Here is an 18,932-nt window from a genome sequence, read left to right as displayed (position 1 = left end):
GGCAATTCATCAGGAAGCAACAGCCTCAGCATAAGGAGGTTCATATGACCATCTTCTGTTTCTCAGAAAAAAAGCCCTAAATGCCAGACAAGAGGCACAGCTGTGGCTGGGGCAAACTTCATTCCACCTGTGGACTTTGTGCTATCAGGCAGAAAGGAATGAAGTCAAATGAGACCATATTCACAGCTACACTTTTCTGGAAGAAGAAATGGCTGGGGTTTAGCCTGTGCTTCTAGCTTCCAACTTCACTTAGGTATTTTAGCCAGTGGTGTTAATATAAAATGTAAAGTGAGAACTGTCCACAGCTTGGAATCTCTCTTACCTGGGGAGAATAAATGCTGAGATTCTGGAAGGGGTTTAAGGCTATTAAAATGTCTCCAACGTAAGTATAAATTTGTAAGTCGGCATAGCGTTTCTGAAGCTGATGAATAATTGTATCCTGAGAAGATTACAAAAAGTTTGACAGTTAAACAGTATTTTACCAGTTAGGAAGATTTTTGTAAATATACTGAGAACACTGACTAAGAAATACTTATTGTAAGGTTTCATAATTATTTTTCAAATGCCAATACCACAAAACAAAACATATATTTTCAGAATTCTTGCTAATGCCATAAAAGAAAGTTAAATTGCAACTCTTATTCCCATATTAGTACGTATTTTGTTATACCAGCCTGAGAAGCAAACTTTCTGAAGAGAAAACGGCTGTGCACACTATTGCTGCACTTCATACTACATTTACATTTAATTTTTTATTTGACCATGAAACAAAGATAATAATTTTTCAAGGACTAAATTTGAAGTAGTAGTAAGAGACTGTTTTAAACAGGACACTAGCACAATTTAGTCTTGTCTTTTTTTCACTGGTATGCCATTTAAGGATCAACAAACCAAAATTTTACAGATACTCTGCATATAGGTGATACAGTGAAATATGCAACTCATATTATTTTATGACTTTTTATACAGGAGATGGAGAGACTGTATTACTCTATATAAAATCATCAATTTCAGGAAAAATCACTTGAATCCAGATCTTCATGACTAAATTTCACATTTTTGGAAATTCACAAAATAATTTAAACTAGCATCACTCATAATTAAATTCTTCCATGTAACAGGATTCACTGCTACTGCATTTATGTCACTATATAGGATATTAACAAGGTGATGACAGTAGGTCAGTCATGTGACAATTCCTTTGCAAGAAGGAACTCTTCTCATTCTGTTAAAAGAAGCCTAAAAAGCAGAAACAGACAAAATGTGAGGCACAATTTGTCAGAAATTGCTACTCAGACAGTACAGTACCTCATCTAGAACTTCTAGGTTTACCAGATCGTCATCTAGAGAGTACTTGTCAGCTGCATCCACATGGTAAGGTCTTCTAGTATGTATTCGTTCATGCCTAGAAGTTTGTTAGTAGAGCACCGGTATTATAAACTATATTGAAGACAGCAAACATTACAAGGCAATGCGAAGTCATGGGTGAGTTTTTTTGTCATGTGGAAAACATGGACATGCTCTCTGATATAAATATTTTTGCTTGAAATATCATTTTATAAAAGTAATAGGTCAGCTCACTGTTCTGTAAGCACTTACCTTTCACAATATATAACCCTATCTTTTTATCAGCACTCAGAGATGAAGGCTGATTTCAAGGTTTACTACTCCCTACTCACACAGTAAAGTGTTCAAAAATTCCCCCTCTTTTCTCTTCATTTCTTAATCTAAGTTAATAAACTACCACTCTGTTTAATTAAGTCTTCCCCCCCATGTACCCAGCCTATAGTATTGTCATCTAATGAAATTAAAAGGAGCAATAACTAGTATAAAATACTTCTGTTACCTTGGTGTATGCCAAAGCGCCTCCTCAGATGACCCTAGGTCTGGCCCAAAACAGCATTTTTGAAGCACAGTTGCCATTGGACTCTAACTTGTATAGATATTCAGTTAGATTGTCCTCAGAGATTTAAGCCTCACAGTAAGCAGCAGAGACAAACTGTCACATAACCCCTTTATAATCAGATTACACTGAAGGAATCTCTGAAAATGCTGTGTATATGTTTTTAAACAACACATCTTTTGAAATAAGGAAAAATCAAGGGGCTGTAGTATGTCTTCCACAGAGGGGGTGAAATATGAATGCTGTAAGCACAACTAGGCTTTTCTTTACAACAAACATAATCAAAGCATAGTAGGAGGACACCCACCGAGATACAGTCTGCATCCTGCTGAGTAACATTTAGCATTGATCCTCAATGACAGTCCCTGACAGATTGTTTCTGCATTGGTTGCCATGTACAAAGTAGGAATCACATGATCACACAACCCGAAACAACGCTCAATATTACGTCAAGCAGGAACAGAATGGTATTGTGACTTGGTAGGAAACACTGTTCATCTATAATGTCAGAGGTTAATCTGAAGATGTAGAAGGTCTATTTTTCTTTAATCGTATCTTCATATACCCATGGAATCCTGTTTAAAAAATAAGCATTGAGGATTTTGCTTTTTTCCCCTTTTATACACACCTCTCACTTGAATCTAGTCAGCTTTCACTCAGTAACAAGAATGTTTTCACATGTAAGAGCTATTATATCATCAGAAGAATTATTGCAAGGAAAGTCTCTAACGAAAAGGAAAGAGGAAAAGTGTTAGCTATGAATATAGCTTCACTGATAATCACAAATCACATTTAAAGATCCTAATTTTTTAATGTCTGTTTTTATTCATTTTCCTTATTTACTTTTGGCTACTTGATGAGTTCTGGAAACTATTCTGTAATGGTTTCTTTGAATTGTATCTAAGTAAAACTGTACAAACTTTTTTGTCAGCTAGGAAACAAAATTGCAGGAATGAGCAGGTTTTGCCAACAGTCCCACTTATGTTTTACATCCTACATTCCCAGAAATGATCATTTTCTTGATGCTGTACATATGAAGAAATGAAAGAAGGACAACACAAATAAGAAGCTATGACAGAAAAATTCTTACAGTGGATATTACTTCCAGTGGACAGCATGGGGATCATATGAATTTGTTCTAAGTTTCATTCAATTACATTTTTCATTTTCGGATCTTTGAATAAGTGGTGGCTTGTGGGTTCTTTTTGGCTTTTTTTAAGCAGTCACTACATTCAATAACATTACACTTTGCTGACAAGCCAGATTCTCAAAGGAGCAGGAATGCATGTAAGTGAGCCAATGTTTTTTCTAATTGTTTTTTCTATTTCAAACCAGAATTCAACCTCTTACTTCACAGCAAAGAAAAATGCTGTTTTAAATAATGTAAATCATTTCGAGATGGGAGCACCCCTCAGTCTACAAACGACGTAAATACGTTCACAATTGCTTTACTTCATCAAGATGTAACTAAAAAAGCGATAGCTAAACATTATAGCTAACTTAACTCATCTGTGAAGCTTTTTCTTTCTGGATCAAACCATCATAACCACAACATTAAACTGCAGCAAGCTGCAAGTATGAATGTATCTACCAGAGGTGCAGGGAGGAGGGGGAAGAGGGTACATTTAAACCTAAGCATCTCTAATTGCAGAATGGCTTTGTAAACTAATCTGTTATCTGATTGTGTATTAAACTCCTGCTGTTTGTTCTTCTTAAGTGATCAATTAATCAATCTTTTTACTGGAAAGTGTGGGGTTTTTTTAATACTATGAAAATAAATAACTAAGGAAATTGGTCTTAGTCAAATATAAGTAAAACATATATACCTTTGCACATAAGTTTTCTTGTGCTTAACTCATTTTCTTAAGTACATGATTAGGAAGAGGATATTAGGAGCATAACATCACATTAGCTTCAAATCTCCTGCTGGCCTCATCAGTTTTCTACTGACCCTATGTCCTCCAGGTACATTGACAGAGTGGGAAGGAAGAATACAGACAACAGCCTATAATTATTTCCACAATTTAAAATCAGAAATTCAATCTGCTTTAAAAAAATTGTTAAAACGCAGAAGGAAACACTCTTAATTGGGGAAATAATTCTTGTTGTATTTTTTGCATTAAAAGTCATTATCAACCATTTTTTCCATTACCCTTCCTTTCTGATAGCATATAAATGTACAAATTCTAAGCAAAAGGAAACCCAAGTGTGTTAGGTTATTTGCCTTAAGGTTCCAGCAATGTTCTGAATCATCCCCTGGAGTCTCTTCACTGACAAAAGAAGTGGTGTAAAGGACCAGTCACTCAAGGTACCCAACCTTATCAAACCTGAAAAGCAGCATTAGATTTATTCCAGAACTCCAGTAACCAGCACTGCCTGCTGAAAAAGGCTCTGTCCTCCCAAGCACCTTCCCTTTGTCTTTTTATCAGGCAGGATTAGCTGGAAGGGACAGAGGTTTCTTTGATTTTGGAGGAGGAGCAAAAGGCGAGGAGCATTTCTCGCTTAGGAGAACAGTTTCACAAAGAGAACGGGAAGCATTCATTTGTTCTACTTGTGGGGAAAAGATAGTTCGAAAGAAAATCACCTCTTTTTGTACGGGACACCAGTCACAGAAACAGAAGTACATTTCACGTAACTGTAAGCTCATATGACCTCGCTATCCAGCTGATGATGGGAAAGGACAAGCTAGATGGACAACATAGACCTCTAGATAGAAAAGTCATCTTGTTGGCAGGTTCAGCCTGAGGAAGAAAGCAGCATAGACCAAAAATTTTTATGTTCATTGGGAAGCTTCCTCTCTCCCCTCCAGCCCAACCATTTTTGAGTGCCTTTACCTTGGCCTCTTTGTGCAGTTAAGCATTTACATTTGACTATTTTTTTTCTAGGACTCACATAGAAAAACTGTTTCTGTACTTGTTATTCTTTACATTATTGTCAATTTCAAAATGGATTGAACCTAAACTGACATTTACAAGAAAAATACTCAACACAATGAGAAAGAAAAAAGAGTGGAGAGTGTCCTACTGCCACACAGAGAAACAGCCTATTCCCTGTGCATTACAAAGGGTGAATTTTGCTCCTGTATCTCCAGTTTCAGCCTGGAGTAATTTGTTGGAACAAGGTCATAACAGAAACACTGACAAAACCTTAATTACAATATAAACACTGCAGCTATAACAGAAATCTGCACAACCTCCAGTAAAAACACATACACTATAAGAAGACCAAGGATCACTTTTGGGGACTACAGTAGCTTTGTGATTTAAAAAAAAAGGTTTTAACCACTTGCGTAATATTCATATAGTTGAAGGCTAGAAGAATTGCATTAAATTACATTGTGTTTAGCATCAGAAGACTATTTCTGGCTCTGTTTCTCATATTATCTCAGAGTCCAAAGGAAATTACTGGCTGGATGCAATCAAGTTCCTTGCAGTTAATTGCTTTCAAAACTAAATGAGAGCTGGCAGAGAAGCTAGATATCTGGTTGTAAGAATTACTTCCTTGGATGGACTGCTGCTGTAAATCCAGCTGGCTAATAAGAAGCGGGAAGCTGCCAAGCCACCTTAGTCTCGTCCTAATATCTGACAAGGTAGCCTGAATACACCTGCCCTTCTCAAACTAGTAAACTCCTGGCTTTTATCTATTTTTTTTCCCCCCCAGGCTTCTTCAAGTTTGATTCCTCCTGATGTACAGATTTGCATTTTATTCTTCAAAATGCAAGGTTTCATAACTGTCTGTTCCCCATTACAGAAACAAACTTCTGAATGGTGACCAGCAGTAGCACACTGACCCAGCACGACCCAAAACAGTAAACCCTGAACTCTTCACTGTCTACGGTAAACTTGTTTAAAACCTTATCTATACAAATGCTGAAGTTCTTTCACTCTTTTAAAAACTGAAACGGGAGGTTAGTAAAAGAACTTCTCTGGCTGATTCCTATGAAGAAACCTATTCACAGATAGGAACATGAGCTACCCAGACTGTAGGAAAACACCCAAGAGAAGAATGAGTCACGTTTGCAGTTGGCCTCTTCGAAGCTGCTGGTAACTGGGAAACTGCCACTTTGAACCATATAACTAAAAACATTTGATACTTGATCAACATTAACTCTCAAACATCAAATCAACTATAGAATTTTCAGGCCTGGAGTTAATTAATCACTTGAGGGAATATAGAAAACCATGGTTTTGCTCAATGTCAGCTACTGTGACATTTGAAGAAAGGGCTAACAAAATAAATGTAGATGGCAATGGGTGATTATTAAATATTTTTGTTATCTTAAAATTATTATAGACTTACCTACTGTATTTCATATAGCTGTTCCACATTAACTCCCCCTAAAGAACAGTCAAATGCCACACATAGACCCACAGTATCTAAAATTTTGAAAGACAGCTTATAAGAATATTACCAAGGGTAGAATTTTTAGAATGCATTTGATGAAGACTCTTCTTCCCCATTTCCAATTCTTAGCTTTTAATCACATACTTTCCTCCTTGATGTTCTGCTCCTCCACCACAGCCAAAAGGCAGCTGACAGATCTGCTGCTACATTTGAATTTCTCCATCTCACATGCTGTTGTGACTTTGCTTTTTTAGATTTTCTCCTGCACGCTATGCTGGATAGAGAAACCCGTTATTTTAAGATTGTTCATAACTAGAAAATCTCTTGATTGTTGAACCTTCAAAGAGAGAAAAAACCCAGACCATTTTCATTTCATTCACTTTGATGATATTCAATACTTTCCAAACTTTCAGTTAAACATTAAAAATCCTCCAGTTTTCCATTACTTCTACTGACAAGCCACAAAAATATTTTATATTGGGGATTTTTTATGGAACAAAAACCAAGGACAAAAAAACCAGTTATAATATTTGATGCTTATAAACAAACTCCAGGGAACATGTCCACTTTTTGCAGTACATGTAGCCAATGAAGACGGTGTAAAGAGTCATTTAACATTTAGGAGTACTAGGATACAGACTAAATGTGGTCTGACTTCTTCCTTCAGCAGGCTGGCAGTCAGCCTGGATGTTGGAATCTCTTGTGCTATGAATCAAAAAAGCAACTGACCACACCAACGGGTTCAAGAAATCAAAAGGCATATTTGGACAGCAAGCAGCTCTCTCTTGTAATCTTGTAATCACTTTCAAACACTATTTAACAATTGGACTCAACGATCTTACAGGTCTTTTCCAACCAAAAGATTCTGTGAAGAATATAATCTACACAAACAGAGCAAATGTTTACTGTTAAGTGAGAATCAACAATATCCATAATATGTAATGTATCTTTACTTAGAGTCTTCTCAGACTCTAGGGCAGAAAGAATGGAAGAAAAAATGGGTAGGGATTCAGGCATTATGCACGTTTCTCTTTGTTAACAGGTTTATAGTGACCAAAGGTATAGTACTGTTTTATAGAACAAGTGAAAAACAAAGTTCTTGCCTCAGACAAACTGCTATTTATTTTTCATAGGTATAATGTATTAAGTAAAGCTATTAATAGCCATTTCATAAATGGAGGAACAGAGAAATACTGAGTGTGGTATAACAGAGCCTATACAGTAACTCAGAGAGAGAATGAGAAACAAAAGACAAACCTCTACCATGTTTTTGTATTATAATTCAGAGGGTGCCTAAACATTCTTGGTACTTTACTGACATGCAATTGCATGACTGTCTTGAAGAACTTATGCCTGAAATACAGCAAGACAACTATCTCTAAACCAGTAGTCCTGACTTTCTAATCTGCAGGCTTGCTCTTAGGAAGTATCACCTTAAGTGATCTCCCAAAACAGGCAAAACTGGCATGGCTCAATTGGAAAGAAAAACCTATCAAGAAAAACACAGGTGCCGAGTCAGTAAAGACTGAAAAGATGCAAATGCAAAGCATTGATGCTAGAAGACTTTCAAATGAGACAAAACCCAGATGCCTCCTGATCAGCTTTCATCACCAGTGACTCCCTGGGCTCCCTTACAGTAGAAGTGCTGGTAACACCAACATCCTGATGATTTGCCAGTTTCAGCCTCTGCTCTGAGAGTTCTATGGCAATATAAATGGGAGAACATTTTCTTTCACTCATCTTTTAAATGATGGATCTGTAGTGTTCCTGTACTCCTAAAACATGTTATCTACTTTTCTTTATCTCTGAACACCAGGGAATTAGTGCACATTTCATTGTACCTGTCATGGACACATCAATAAACAGAAAATGCATGCACATATGTACAATGATATAACAGAAAGGTTTTACTCAGCATGGGCTTTAATTGGCCTATTTACTTTGAAGCGGTGACTACACATTCAGGTGACTTCTACAGATCACCACAAATGAATGCCAGTAATTTTTTTACAGTATCATCTGTTCATATATTCTTTTGCATGTCAGATTCTGTATTGAAAATCATTTTATAAATGCATTACAGAGTTTTTAAAGGCTTTTAAGTGGTACCAATCTTCCTAGGGTTACTATCCCCTATTTCAGAGCCAAGCTCTTTACTATTATGAGACTATGTTTATGCCTCTGGGGAAAACTATAATTAGATGCTCCTGGTTGTTGGTTCTCTTATAATAATCTTACGTTTGTAGTCCAATACTAACTGTCTGGCCCACAGACTTGATATTTTGCAGGGATATGCTTTTGCAATCTCATTGAAGTTTATACCAATTTGATCAAGTTTCAAACCTTTGGAACAATATGTTGTAGATTTCAATGGTAAAAGATGACTAAATTTTTGACCTCGCTGTGCAAGCTCTCAGACCCGATCAAAGCGGGCTGGTGCTCCAAAACCAAATAAGGATACTATGGTATAAGCCTACAACCACCAGAAAGGTATTATTGAATAGCAGTTAGGTCCATTGGCTTCAAAGTGAAGGTAAAGATGACTATTTCTACAGCAGCCTAATCATGTCTCCCTTATTACTGTTCACCAGCAGAGGAAGAAGCCATCTAATTCAGAGGTATGGCTAAAGGCAAATCGAGAGTCCAGGGAAGAAAAAGATGGATGGAAAGGGTCTGGTGAGGAGAGTAGAGTAGAGGAGAAAGTATAACAGAGCTGAGGAGGTGAATTCAGTGATAAGAAAGAACAAGAGAGCCGCAAGCTACATTGTCAGGTGAAGAGGAACACCAAGAACAGAGAAATGGCTGTAAAAATAGAAGAACCTGGACTAGGATTTGCTGGAGAAGGTGGAGATTAGAAACAGAAGCTATTGGAGTAGAGGAAGAAGACACAAAAAGCTGACTAACAGGAGAATGAAGCCTTAAGGATAAAAAGAATGAACAGTGAATGGAGATTAATGGGAAAGATGGGTCAGATAATGACCTAGGATAGGGAACCTGAGACTAGTTGGCCAAGTAAATTTGGGGGCATCAAGGACAATAACAGAACTTAGACTGGTAGGGAGAATAAGATTAGGACAAAATCCACTGCTATAGAGTCCTCTTCACCACTGCAATCTGCAGGTGCTACTGTACACAAGCTGAAAATAACCACCCTTGGGTTATATGGTGACAGCGCAAAGGGTTAAATTCCATTAGGTAAGCACTGACTCATGCTAGGGGTGATGGAAAGTAAAATCATTCCTACATTCCAGTCACACGTAAGCAGAAGGTGCAGAAGCTTTTCTATCACAGCACTCCCAGTTGATACATGCAAAAGCTCAAGGAAAGAAATGCTGTCTTGGTCTTGATTCCTTCTCGCTTCACATTATGGAGATAGATCCCAGAAGAATGTACTGGAATACCATAAGGAATCCATTTCAGAGCTCTTCTTAGCACAAGGATCATTTCACTCTATCTTCTATTTGGCCAAAAGCTGGGAAAACTCAGGTACCTTTTGGGCCAGCCAACCCACAGCTGCAGGCAATCTAATCTGGGAGGTGTTACATAGGGAGGTCTCCTTAGGAGCACAGATAAAGCAGAAACTTCTACTGTAACACTGGCATAGCTTCCTCACCCACAGCAAACAGTTCCTCGTATATTTTTCCAGAAAATAATAATAAATAAAGAGCCTCAACAGAAGTCAGTTTCACCTTGAAACTGTATTACAGCTATTCCTGTATTTTAATGTGTACATTTTTGTTTGGCCTTCAGCATTTAAGCTAGGGAGTCTTACAGCATGCAACTATATACACGTTTATGACTTATGAATCATGACATTTAATTTTCTTCATCAACATTAGTAGGCGTTTGTTTATAATAATGGGCCAGAGCTTATCTCACTCTAGACAAATTTCACATTACAAAATCATTGCTGAGGTTGGGAAGGTGTGTTCATTTGCATTTAATTCTCTTCTGAAACAGTGAAATTCTGCCACCCTCTGGACAACAACTAAGCTAAGGCATATTTACAAGCAGCCTCGAAAGTAAAAAAATCCCACTGCCACTGATAAACATTCATTGCTCTTTAAGCACATTTTCAAATTAATTACTAGGCTGAATGAAAAATAGAAGTTACTATTAACCTACAGAAAAACAATTACTTTAAGTATTGAATAGCCTTCTAAGTATCTAACCAAACGGCAAACTTTAAAGGGTTCTGTTCTTAACCTTTTCAAGTACTCACTTTGTTCATAGTTGTATTTTTAAAGGTAGACTACCAAAATATGATATAATTTTTAATTACGCCAATATGTATTTCCACAAACTGGAACATTCTGGAATTCTTAGCATCTCCTTAACTGAGCCAAAAGTGAATACCTATGGAACAGAGTTCAGTGCGAGAAAGCAGGCTAAGGAGAAAGTCACATTATGGCAGATCAAATTAGCTTTAAAAAGTATCAATGAGAAAATATGTCCCTTGCATTCACATGGCATGCAGTACTTATTCCTAATAATATTGCTAGTCAATGTGTGCATCTGAAGTCTCAAACCGTGCTTCTAGGATTAGTGTGGGGAAGGAGGGCTGCAGCATCTCTGTTGTACAGTACCTGGTTTTGGCTATGGAGCCCAACTGCTGCTGTTCTCGGATGAGCTCAGCAAGCTGTTTTTGCAGAGCCATATCTTTACCATGTACTTGTTTAATAAACGGATGCTCCAAAAGGTGGGTGACTGAAGGACGCTCCTCAAAATCCTTGATAAGACACCTGTGACAGAGAAATAGTGATCTCAGGCAATGGTTTCAGCATGATTTGAGTTCGATTACTGTGCGGCTGTTATTGTACAGTAGTTTCTTTTTCCACAAATTTGAGTTCCTCAGTATACAAGACTTTTCCTCTACATTGGAATACACCTAGCATAAAATATTTAACTAAAAGAATACACTCTACAAGTATACTAGTATAAGGGCTATGAATTTGAGCTTATTTAATATCTCTTTTTAACTGTAACTAGCTTACTATGAAAAAACAGCATCATATCTTTTAAGTGTTGTACAGTTAAATTTACATTAAATATAACCCAAGATGAACAGACAATACTTAATTCACTTTAATTTTCTACCTATTCTCCAATGAGAGTTTTGATTAAGAACTGCAGGATATAGCCTAATAAAAAACACAAGCGAAACTTATGATACAACACTATTCAGAACAAATTGACACAGAGATTCTTTGATTCGCTTTTAAAATGAGTGTTTCAGGTAGATCTTCTATACTGCAATGATAAGCGTTAGCATAAGAATCACAGAAAATTCTGCAAGCCTACATAATTCAGACTGGAAGAGAAATGAATGAATCAGAATTAAATGCTGGCCATGGTATCAAAGTTCTGTCTGTGACAGGAACAGGTGATCTAGTAATGAGTAAAGAGATACATCCTATTAAATTAGTATAAAATAAAGTATCAGGCTGATTTATATAATCAAGATTCACAACTGAAGAAGCCATGATTAAAGTTGATTTCTTTTCTGTACACTAAGGCTGAAATAATGCAGTCCAAATAGAATAATGGTCTAATAGGACTAGACTGCTTTAAAGTACCCTGTAATTCTTTATATTACTCTGTTGACCTTGCTCAAAAATATTGAAATAATATCTCCCTTCTAGCACCCTTTTGGCAAATTATAGCCCGAGATGAGTTTATTTGATGAGATTCATTCATATTACATATTTCACAATTACATCTTGTATTTGCTGATATTAAGTGGTAACACCTAAAGTACTTCCTTAACAGGGTCAAATATCACAAATAAAGATTTTGGTTTTAGCCAGAAGTTCAATGACATTTTAACACCTTTTACAATAATTTATATTCTCGCAGTATCAATAACAATCTGCAAAATTTAAACTACATCTAAAAAAAAAAAGTCATACACGTTAATGAATTTAAAATACTACCAAACAGATCAGCAAATGATTAAAGTTTAGCCTCACCTCAAATACTTTACTGAAGCCTGGACTTAAAATGATCCTGAAATATTTTTCAACATAACTTTAATACTTTACGTTCCTGAAAACCATTTTCCCAACCTCTTCTTCATACATCTAGTCCAGAAAAGACAGTCTGTAAAATGTGCTATCAGCTTTATAACTATTTTGCTGAATTTTGGTATAGGCTAGAACTGCAGCCTCCTGATAGAAAGACTGAAGTGACAGAACCTGCTTTATCTCCATCCCTCTGAGTGCAAGGCTATAAATACCAGTCGTTCCCCCCCATGAAGAGATCCATCATTAGCCTTCAACAGGTTCTGACAACTCACTCCCCCTACATATCTCCTTTTGTGATCCATGTTTTTTAAAAGTCAATACACCCACACAGACAATATGGTCCATGTCAATCCTGGGTAAATTTATATGTTTCCTGAGAAAAAGGAAAAAAGCATTTGAAAAGAAAGATAACATTAATCAGGAAGGCAGAGGGAAAAACAAAATACAAACCCACCACAAACCAACAAGAACTATGCATTGTACAAAATCACAGATTGATGCAAAGTATCCCAAGTGGAGATTTCAGTCTGAAAAGCTCATACACTCATGTTATTTTTACCATTCTAACAATAATTACAGATTTATAATATTTGTATTTTATAATATGTTAATATATACATTTTCTTGCTAAATTTGATTACATGAGGATATTTTCAGTAATATAACTGAATCCAAGTGAAGCTATGTCATAGAATGATAGAATAGTTTGGATTGGAAGGGACCTTCAAAGTTCATCTAGTCCAGCCCCCCTGCAATGAGCAGGGACATTATCAACTGGATCAGGTTGCTCAGAGCCCTGTCCAGCTTGATCATGAGTGTCTCCAGGGATGAGGCATCTACTGCACATGTGGGCAATCTGTGCCAGTGTTTCACTGTCCTCATTGTAAAAATTTCTTCCTTATATCTAGTCTGAGTCTACTGTCTTCTAGTTTAAAACCATTACCCCTTGTCCTATTGCAACAGGCCCTAATGTCACAGCAGTTACTTTTTAGATAATAACAACATTAGAGTTTAAATGGATTATCTTCAAGAAATTGCACAGTTCCAAACAGAATATATTGTATTTATCAGAAGTGTGAAGAACAGACAAATATTTTACCTGGTGCTATGCAATTATAAATATGAATTCTACTCTGAGCTCTGGAACAATGCATCTCCAAAGACACTCTATGGACAAGATCCAGAAGATGCAAGAGAAATTTTTCTGTATGGATGACCCCTAGGTGAAACATCCAAATGTCCAGGATGCTGCAGTCATTAAGGAAGCCCAACAAGAAGAGACAGGAGGAAAACATTTTATGGAAAAAAGTTCTTAGTTTCTCTATTATGTGCCTGAAATGCCAGCCCTTCAGGTCCAGCAGGTATTTTGAGCCCAGGTAAGTTCTGTCAGGGAGGCAGTCTTGAAGACCACATTAGGATTACCTTTGTTTCTGTTGTGTACTCCTGCCAGTTTCCCAGTGACTATTCACTCTGCATGCATGCTACTCTTCTGCTTTGCAGCTATCAAAGTTTACGTATTGTTTCATCTATATGCAGCCTTCATTCTCTGGTAGTAGGATATTTTTGCAATCTGTGGCCACTTAGGATTTCACTTGAAACACAAGTAGAACTTCATGAATTCATAAGATGACCAAGCTAACAACACATGACACATCCACATGATTCTGTGATCAAAGTCTCTGTCCCAAGCTCAGGCAGAGCACACCTCCCGTTGTGCCAAGCTCCTGCCTACATAGAAGAACAGAGTCCTTTCAGAGCTTCAGAGGGTTAGTGAGACGCCACAACAAAGCAGAGGACTAGGAACCAACAGCTGTTTCAGGGCGGGGGACAACTGCTTATTCATGTCTGTAACTTCTTGTGTAAGGACTTCTACTCCAGTTCAGGGAAGAAACTGACAGGATAACGTACATCGCCACTGAAAGTGGTTTAGTCCATCAAGTTAAATGACAAGTTCCCACCACATTAGGAATGCAGTAGCAGAAAAACCAGGCAGGCCATAGGAAATCAAAGCGTGTACAGCATATACATTCTCCCTTTGCTCTGGAACAGCACAGAAGAAATTACTAGAAATGACTGCTTATTAAAGATCAAGTGCCAGTAGCTGGCTTGCAGCCTAGTCCCAGCAGGTACTGTGGGCACAGTTTGTACTCAGACACTCAGTGCCAATTTGGTGTCACCAGGCCTGCTGAGATGGTGCAGGATAGAGAGCTGTCACGGGACTCTGAAAGAATAGTCCTTATGTTTCTCTTCTTGGGGCATATCCCTTTGTCCTCATTCATCTCTATGTAGACAAGACCTGTTAATATTCTGAGGGATATTTACATGCTCTGCTTCTACACACTGTGATTTCAACTGTGTTGCCTTTAATGCCACACTGAATGGGTGATGCTGCTGTTCTTAGTCAACATTACCTGTAAAACAACAATTACCAGGCCACCACCTCTGTGCTAGTGAAAAAGGATGTATCGGACTGACAGTGTCACCGCACTACTGTTTCCTACACTGGAAGCAGTATTGATGCTATACTGCTGTTCAGAAAAAAAATCATTTCATATAGAATATCAGCTCTTACAGTGCTAAAGCCTGCATAAAGGTGAGCATTATCACAGTTTTCTACTGAGCTGCACCCTGAAATAGAAGTATAATGTGTGAAAAAAGTTAAATCATATGGGTGCCTGCATCCAAAGTTGTCAGTACATTCAGTCAGGAGACGTATTCCATGTAAAGGCCAGGAAAAAAAGAAATCAAGAAGTAATACACAAAAATCCAGTAATATTAACATTTGAAAGAAGAAGAGCACGGTAACAAAACAGCTTTTATAATGTCACTTATCAGAAAATATTCTTATTCAATGCAGCCAACAGTAATGAATGTGTACATTGTGCAAGTAAAAAACAATATTAAGAAGTAATTTCACTGAAGGATTTGCTTCTGAGAAAAGGAGAAAACTAAAATACATTCAGGTGCTCACCTGAGCATTCATTTAAGACCAATTTGGGCAGTTGGCTTAGGCACTGTCAAACATCAACCATGCTGCATTACATAAAAAAACAACAAATGTGCTGTGTCTGCAAATTAAGACAATTTGTTTGACCCATGGAAATTATATATTTAAAAAAAAAAAAGTGGTGAGACTTCCTTGCATTGTGCAAATTGACTAGCAAATCTACAAGTTTGGTTTCATATAAGCTATGATGAAAATATGATCATATCTGGACTGCTGTTTTATGGACTTAAAATAATATGAAGGCTAGGAAGAAACTGAAAAGGAAACAAACATTGTACATGTTCGCCTTGATAAAAGTCAATCCATCACCTACTTTGAAATTCTAGTATCTTCCATCATGCTTTCTTAGCTGAAAATTAATTCTCAGAATTCATTAGTGTCACTACATTAAAAATAGGTTGCAGCCATTTGCTGCAATCTCTCCGCCAGGCTGCTAAGCACCATTTCCATTCTGCCACAATTACAGGCAAAGATGAAGCATTTATTAGCAGGGGATCAGAGCAGACTCCCATACACACAGGACTGTCTGAGGGAGCCTCTAAAAATTCACTGGCTGCTTGCACTTGGGCGATAACATTGTTGGAATTGCTACACCTCAATAATGTAAACTGCCTTTTTGCACTCAGCAAATCAGATGATTGAAAAGGGGAGCTATTTATCAGCATTCATGAGCTAATATTTACTAGTGAATAAATGGAAAGAAATAGCTGTCTAAGTCTCCTATGTGTTCAGAAATAGAATACAATTACTAACATCATTCATTATCGCAGCTGATTCTAAGTAGGGCAGCAGCAGTTATTTCTTTCAAAAATTCTCTTTCATCAGATCTATTATGATCTCTTTGGTCACAAGTACTTTCTTTAAAAATTAAGAAACTAAGCAGTTCCGTCCCTTATAGCTTAGTTACATTATGATTTAGCTCCAGTATTTTCTTTTGTTCTATTATTACATTTTGTGAAGGCTGCGTTGTCTGATGATTTCTCATCTGCTGGCAGTGGATTGCTGGAACTTATTTTGTCTCATAAACCAAAGATCCAGCCAGACAACTAGTCACTGTTTATCATCTACCTGCACAAAAGATGCACAGATTATTATTTGGAAGAAATTATGATGGTATATCAGACTCTTAGAGCTGGGGAATCCTCACCACAGCCTCTGGGCAAGAGAGATATAAAGTCTCTGATCTGTTCAACAAATGGTTCGATAAAGTCCTCTCATTGATACTCCACTGGTCCCTATCTCTTGGTCACTCCCTGGCCCATCAGAGTGCTCTTCCCATCACTTGCTCCTCGCACAGCTCTACACCACCCTCCCTTGCCCTCCAAATACTTCACTGCTTGCACAAGTACCTGCTGCCTAGCAGTGAGGAATCTTTCTAGGACTCTTCTATTGGGATAGAGGAGATTTCCAGGGTCTTGAACAGGATTTCAGGTGCTGAGATCCTCTCCTCCCAATCCCAGAAAAAAAGGTAGAACTGGCTCAGCTGGGGATCTAGAATGGAGATTTCCCAGAGGGAGAGGAGAAGGAGTAAGGCCATATTCTCTTGATTGTCTCCCTAAGCAGGTAGAAGGAGGTCACTAGGTTCTGAGATTTTTATTTTTTATTCCCCATACCTTCCCAGCTATTTCTAACAGCAGGTTATTTCACCATGGAAGGTTAATGAAATCAAGAGCATGACCCCAACCATGCTGACCTCCCTGCTTAGAGAAATAGAAGGACAGACACTGACAAGCAAGATCATCTAAGACCAGGTACATCAGGTTGGAAACCTTCCAGTCAAGGAAAATAAGAGTCTCTGAGATTAGTTAACTATTAGTTAATACTTTCATTACATTAAAATGCCTTGTTCCTATCTGTCACTCTGACTACTCCTCCTAGCTCTGTACCACACATAGCTGTGGCAGATACTGGTCAGTGACAGGCAGCATGGAGGTGGAGAAGAAAAGGCATTTCATTAATTATGTTTGTAATAATGATGCTGGGATGTGCCTGCTTCCCTGAAGCCTCCCTGCTTCCCATTCCCAGGCCTGCCCATCCCTCGCTGCTGCAGGTCACTCGTTTGCAAAAATGGACTAAAAAACTGTGACAGCTTTGTCAACAGCATTTCTGTTTTCAGTCCTAATTCAATAGGACATATAGGACACAAATAACCTTATCTTCAATACTATATATAGCTGCCCCTTTGGAAAAAGCAAACACTGAGCACAAAGGGTATGTATATAGGTTAAATAGGCCTCCTGTCTTGAACCAGCATCCCATGATAAATAACAAGGATTTGACTGTTCCTTCTGCTACAATCAGATATCAGGATGAAAGACCGAATTTATGACAAAGTAGTCAATCATCACGTGCATAATATAAATTCTGATGGTCAGAACACATTTATATCTTTATTGATCTGCCTTTTGGTAGCAAATGCTCTAAATTACTAATATTCTCTAACAATGAGAGAAATACTCTAATACTGAAATGTCACCAGCACTTGTTTTATCAACAAATCTTCTTGCAGTTTAACATTTAACATCAAGCACCATATAGTGCAATTTAGAGCACAGATCTGAAGCCTACCAAAGGTTCACTCACATAGAAATTGTAAAATTATGTGTAGTAAGTAGCTTTACCTCTCCTAAAGCTTCAACAACTACAACAGGTTTCCCAGCCTCCTTTGGGCTTAGCAGACAGATCAATTTATTCTGGTTCATACACACGGTTTAGAGAACAAACAATGGAAACCCTATGGAGTGGCACCTCTTGCAGCTCTTAGAATGGGTCAGATTTGCTCATGTTGAAACCCTTACAATTTTAGCAGAGACAACAGAAATACAGTCAGAGCAATTCTAGGGAGCATCTCAGAAACCAAATACATTTATTTATTGTATTATTAAATTTGAGTACTTCTAGACTCTTACCAGGAATGGGTCTGCTCTGTTTCTTTGGCCTGTCCCTGAAGAACCAGGAACTCAAAGAGCCTTCAGAACCTTTTACAGCCGAAACTTTTCATTAGAAACCATATATTTCACATTTGTACCAAACATTCTCCCTTGAATATTGTCCTGGTTTCAGCTGGGATAAAGTTAATTTTCTTCCTAGTAACAGGTATGATGCTGTCTTTTGGATTTAGTGTAGGAAACAATCATCTTGTCAATATAATAGGCCCAGGCAGGATCTCTCAGCAAAGCACATTTTGATAATGATTTTGCAAGATCGGGTGTTCTACCTAGAGGTAGGCACACATAATAGAGAAAAAGTCCCTGCTTATATCCCCCCAAATCCCAGCTGCAATTTCCCTCCCCTGTTGCCCACTGGTTGGGTACTTCAGGCTACTTGGGTACTACCCAACACCTGCCTCAGTTTACATATTTCATTCATCTAATCCAAACAATGCCCTTCCCCTTATCAATCTATTTAAAATACGGGTTCCTGGCTGTTTGGCTACCATTCCCCCTAGATTTACTTGTAAATACAGGTATCAGTATGCATTCTGGGATTAGTTCGAAGAGACTTTGTTTTACATTAAGGATTCGTAGTCTCATGTCTCTTGGTCCTTCTTCCCCCTCTGCTGGGGTACTAGGCACCAGCTCCTTAGTTTTGTAAAAACAACATTCCTTCGTTAAGTGTTCCTTACATTAGTATGAGAATTAACATTGATTACACA

The 18,932-nt window shown here is 37.7% G+C and overlaps 1 protein-coding gene across 10 annotated transcripts in view; it reads right to left on the bottom strand.

Moving 5' to 3' along the window:
- Nucleotides 1-18,932, bottom strand: part of MYO3B (myosin IIIB) — a 237,898-nt gene that overhangs the window by 141,473 nt on the left and 77,493 nt on the right. For all 10 annotated transcript variants that reach the window (XM_071811054.1, XM_071811056.1, XM_071811057.1 and 7 more), the window contains exons 11-13: nucleotides 10,834-10,989; nucleotides 1,309-1,405; nucleotides 323-439 (exon numbers count right to left, since the gene is read on the bottom strand). In XM_071811054.1, coding sequence (XP_071667155.1) covers nucleotides 323-439; nucleotides 1,309-1,405; nucleotides 10,834-10,989 — 370 coding nt within the window. The remainder of the gene's footprint in view (nucleotides 1-322; nucleotides 440-1,308; nucleotides 1,406-10,833; nucleotides 10,990-18,932) is intronic.

This window comes from Patagioenas fasciata, chromosome 7 (genome assembly GCF_037038585.1).
Source record: "Patagioenas fasciata isolate bPatFas1 chromosome 7, bPatFas1.hap1, whole genome shotgun sequence".
In the NCBI taxonomy this organism is placed as follows: Eukaryota; Metazoa; Chordata; class Aves; order Columbiformes; family Columbidae; genus Patagioenas; species Patagioenas fasciata.
The sequence above is the reverse complement of the archived record's forward strand: the minus strand, read 5'-3'. Positions and strand labels throughout refer to the sequence as shown.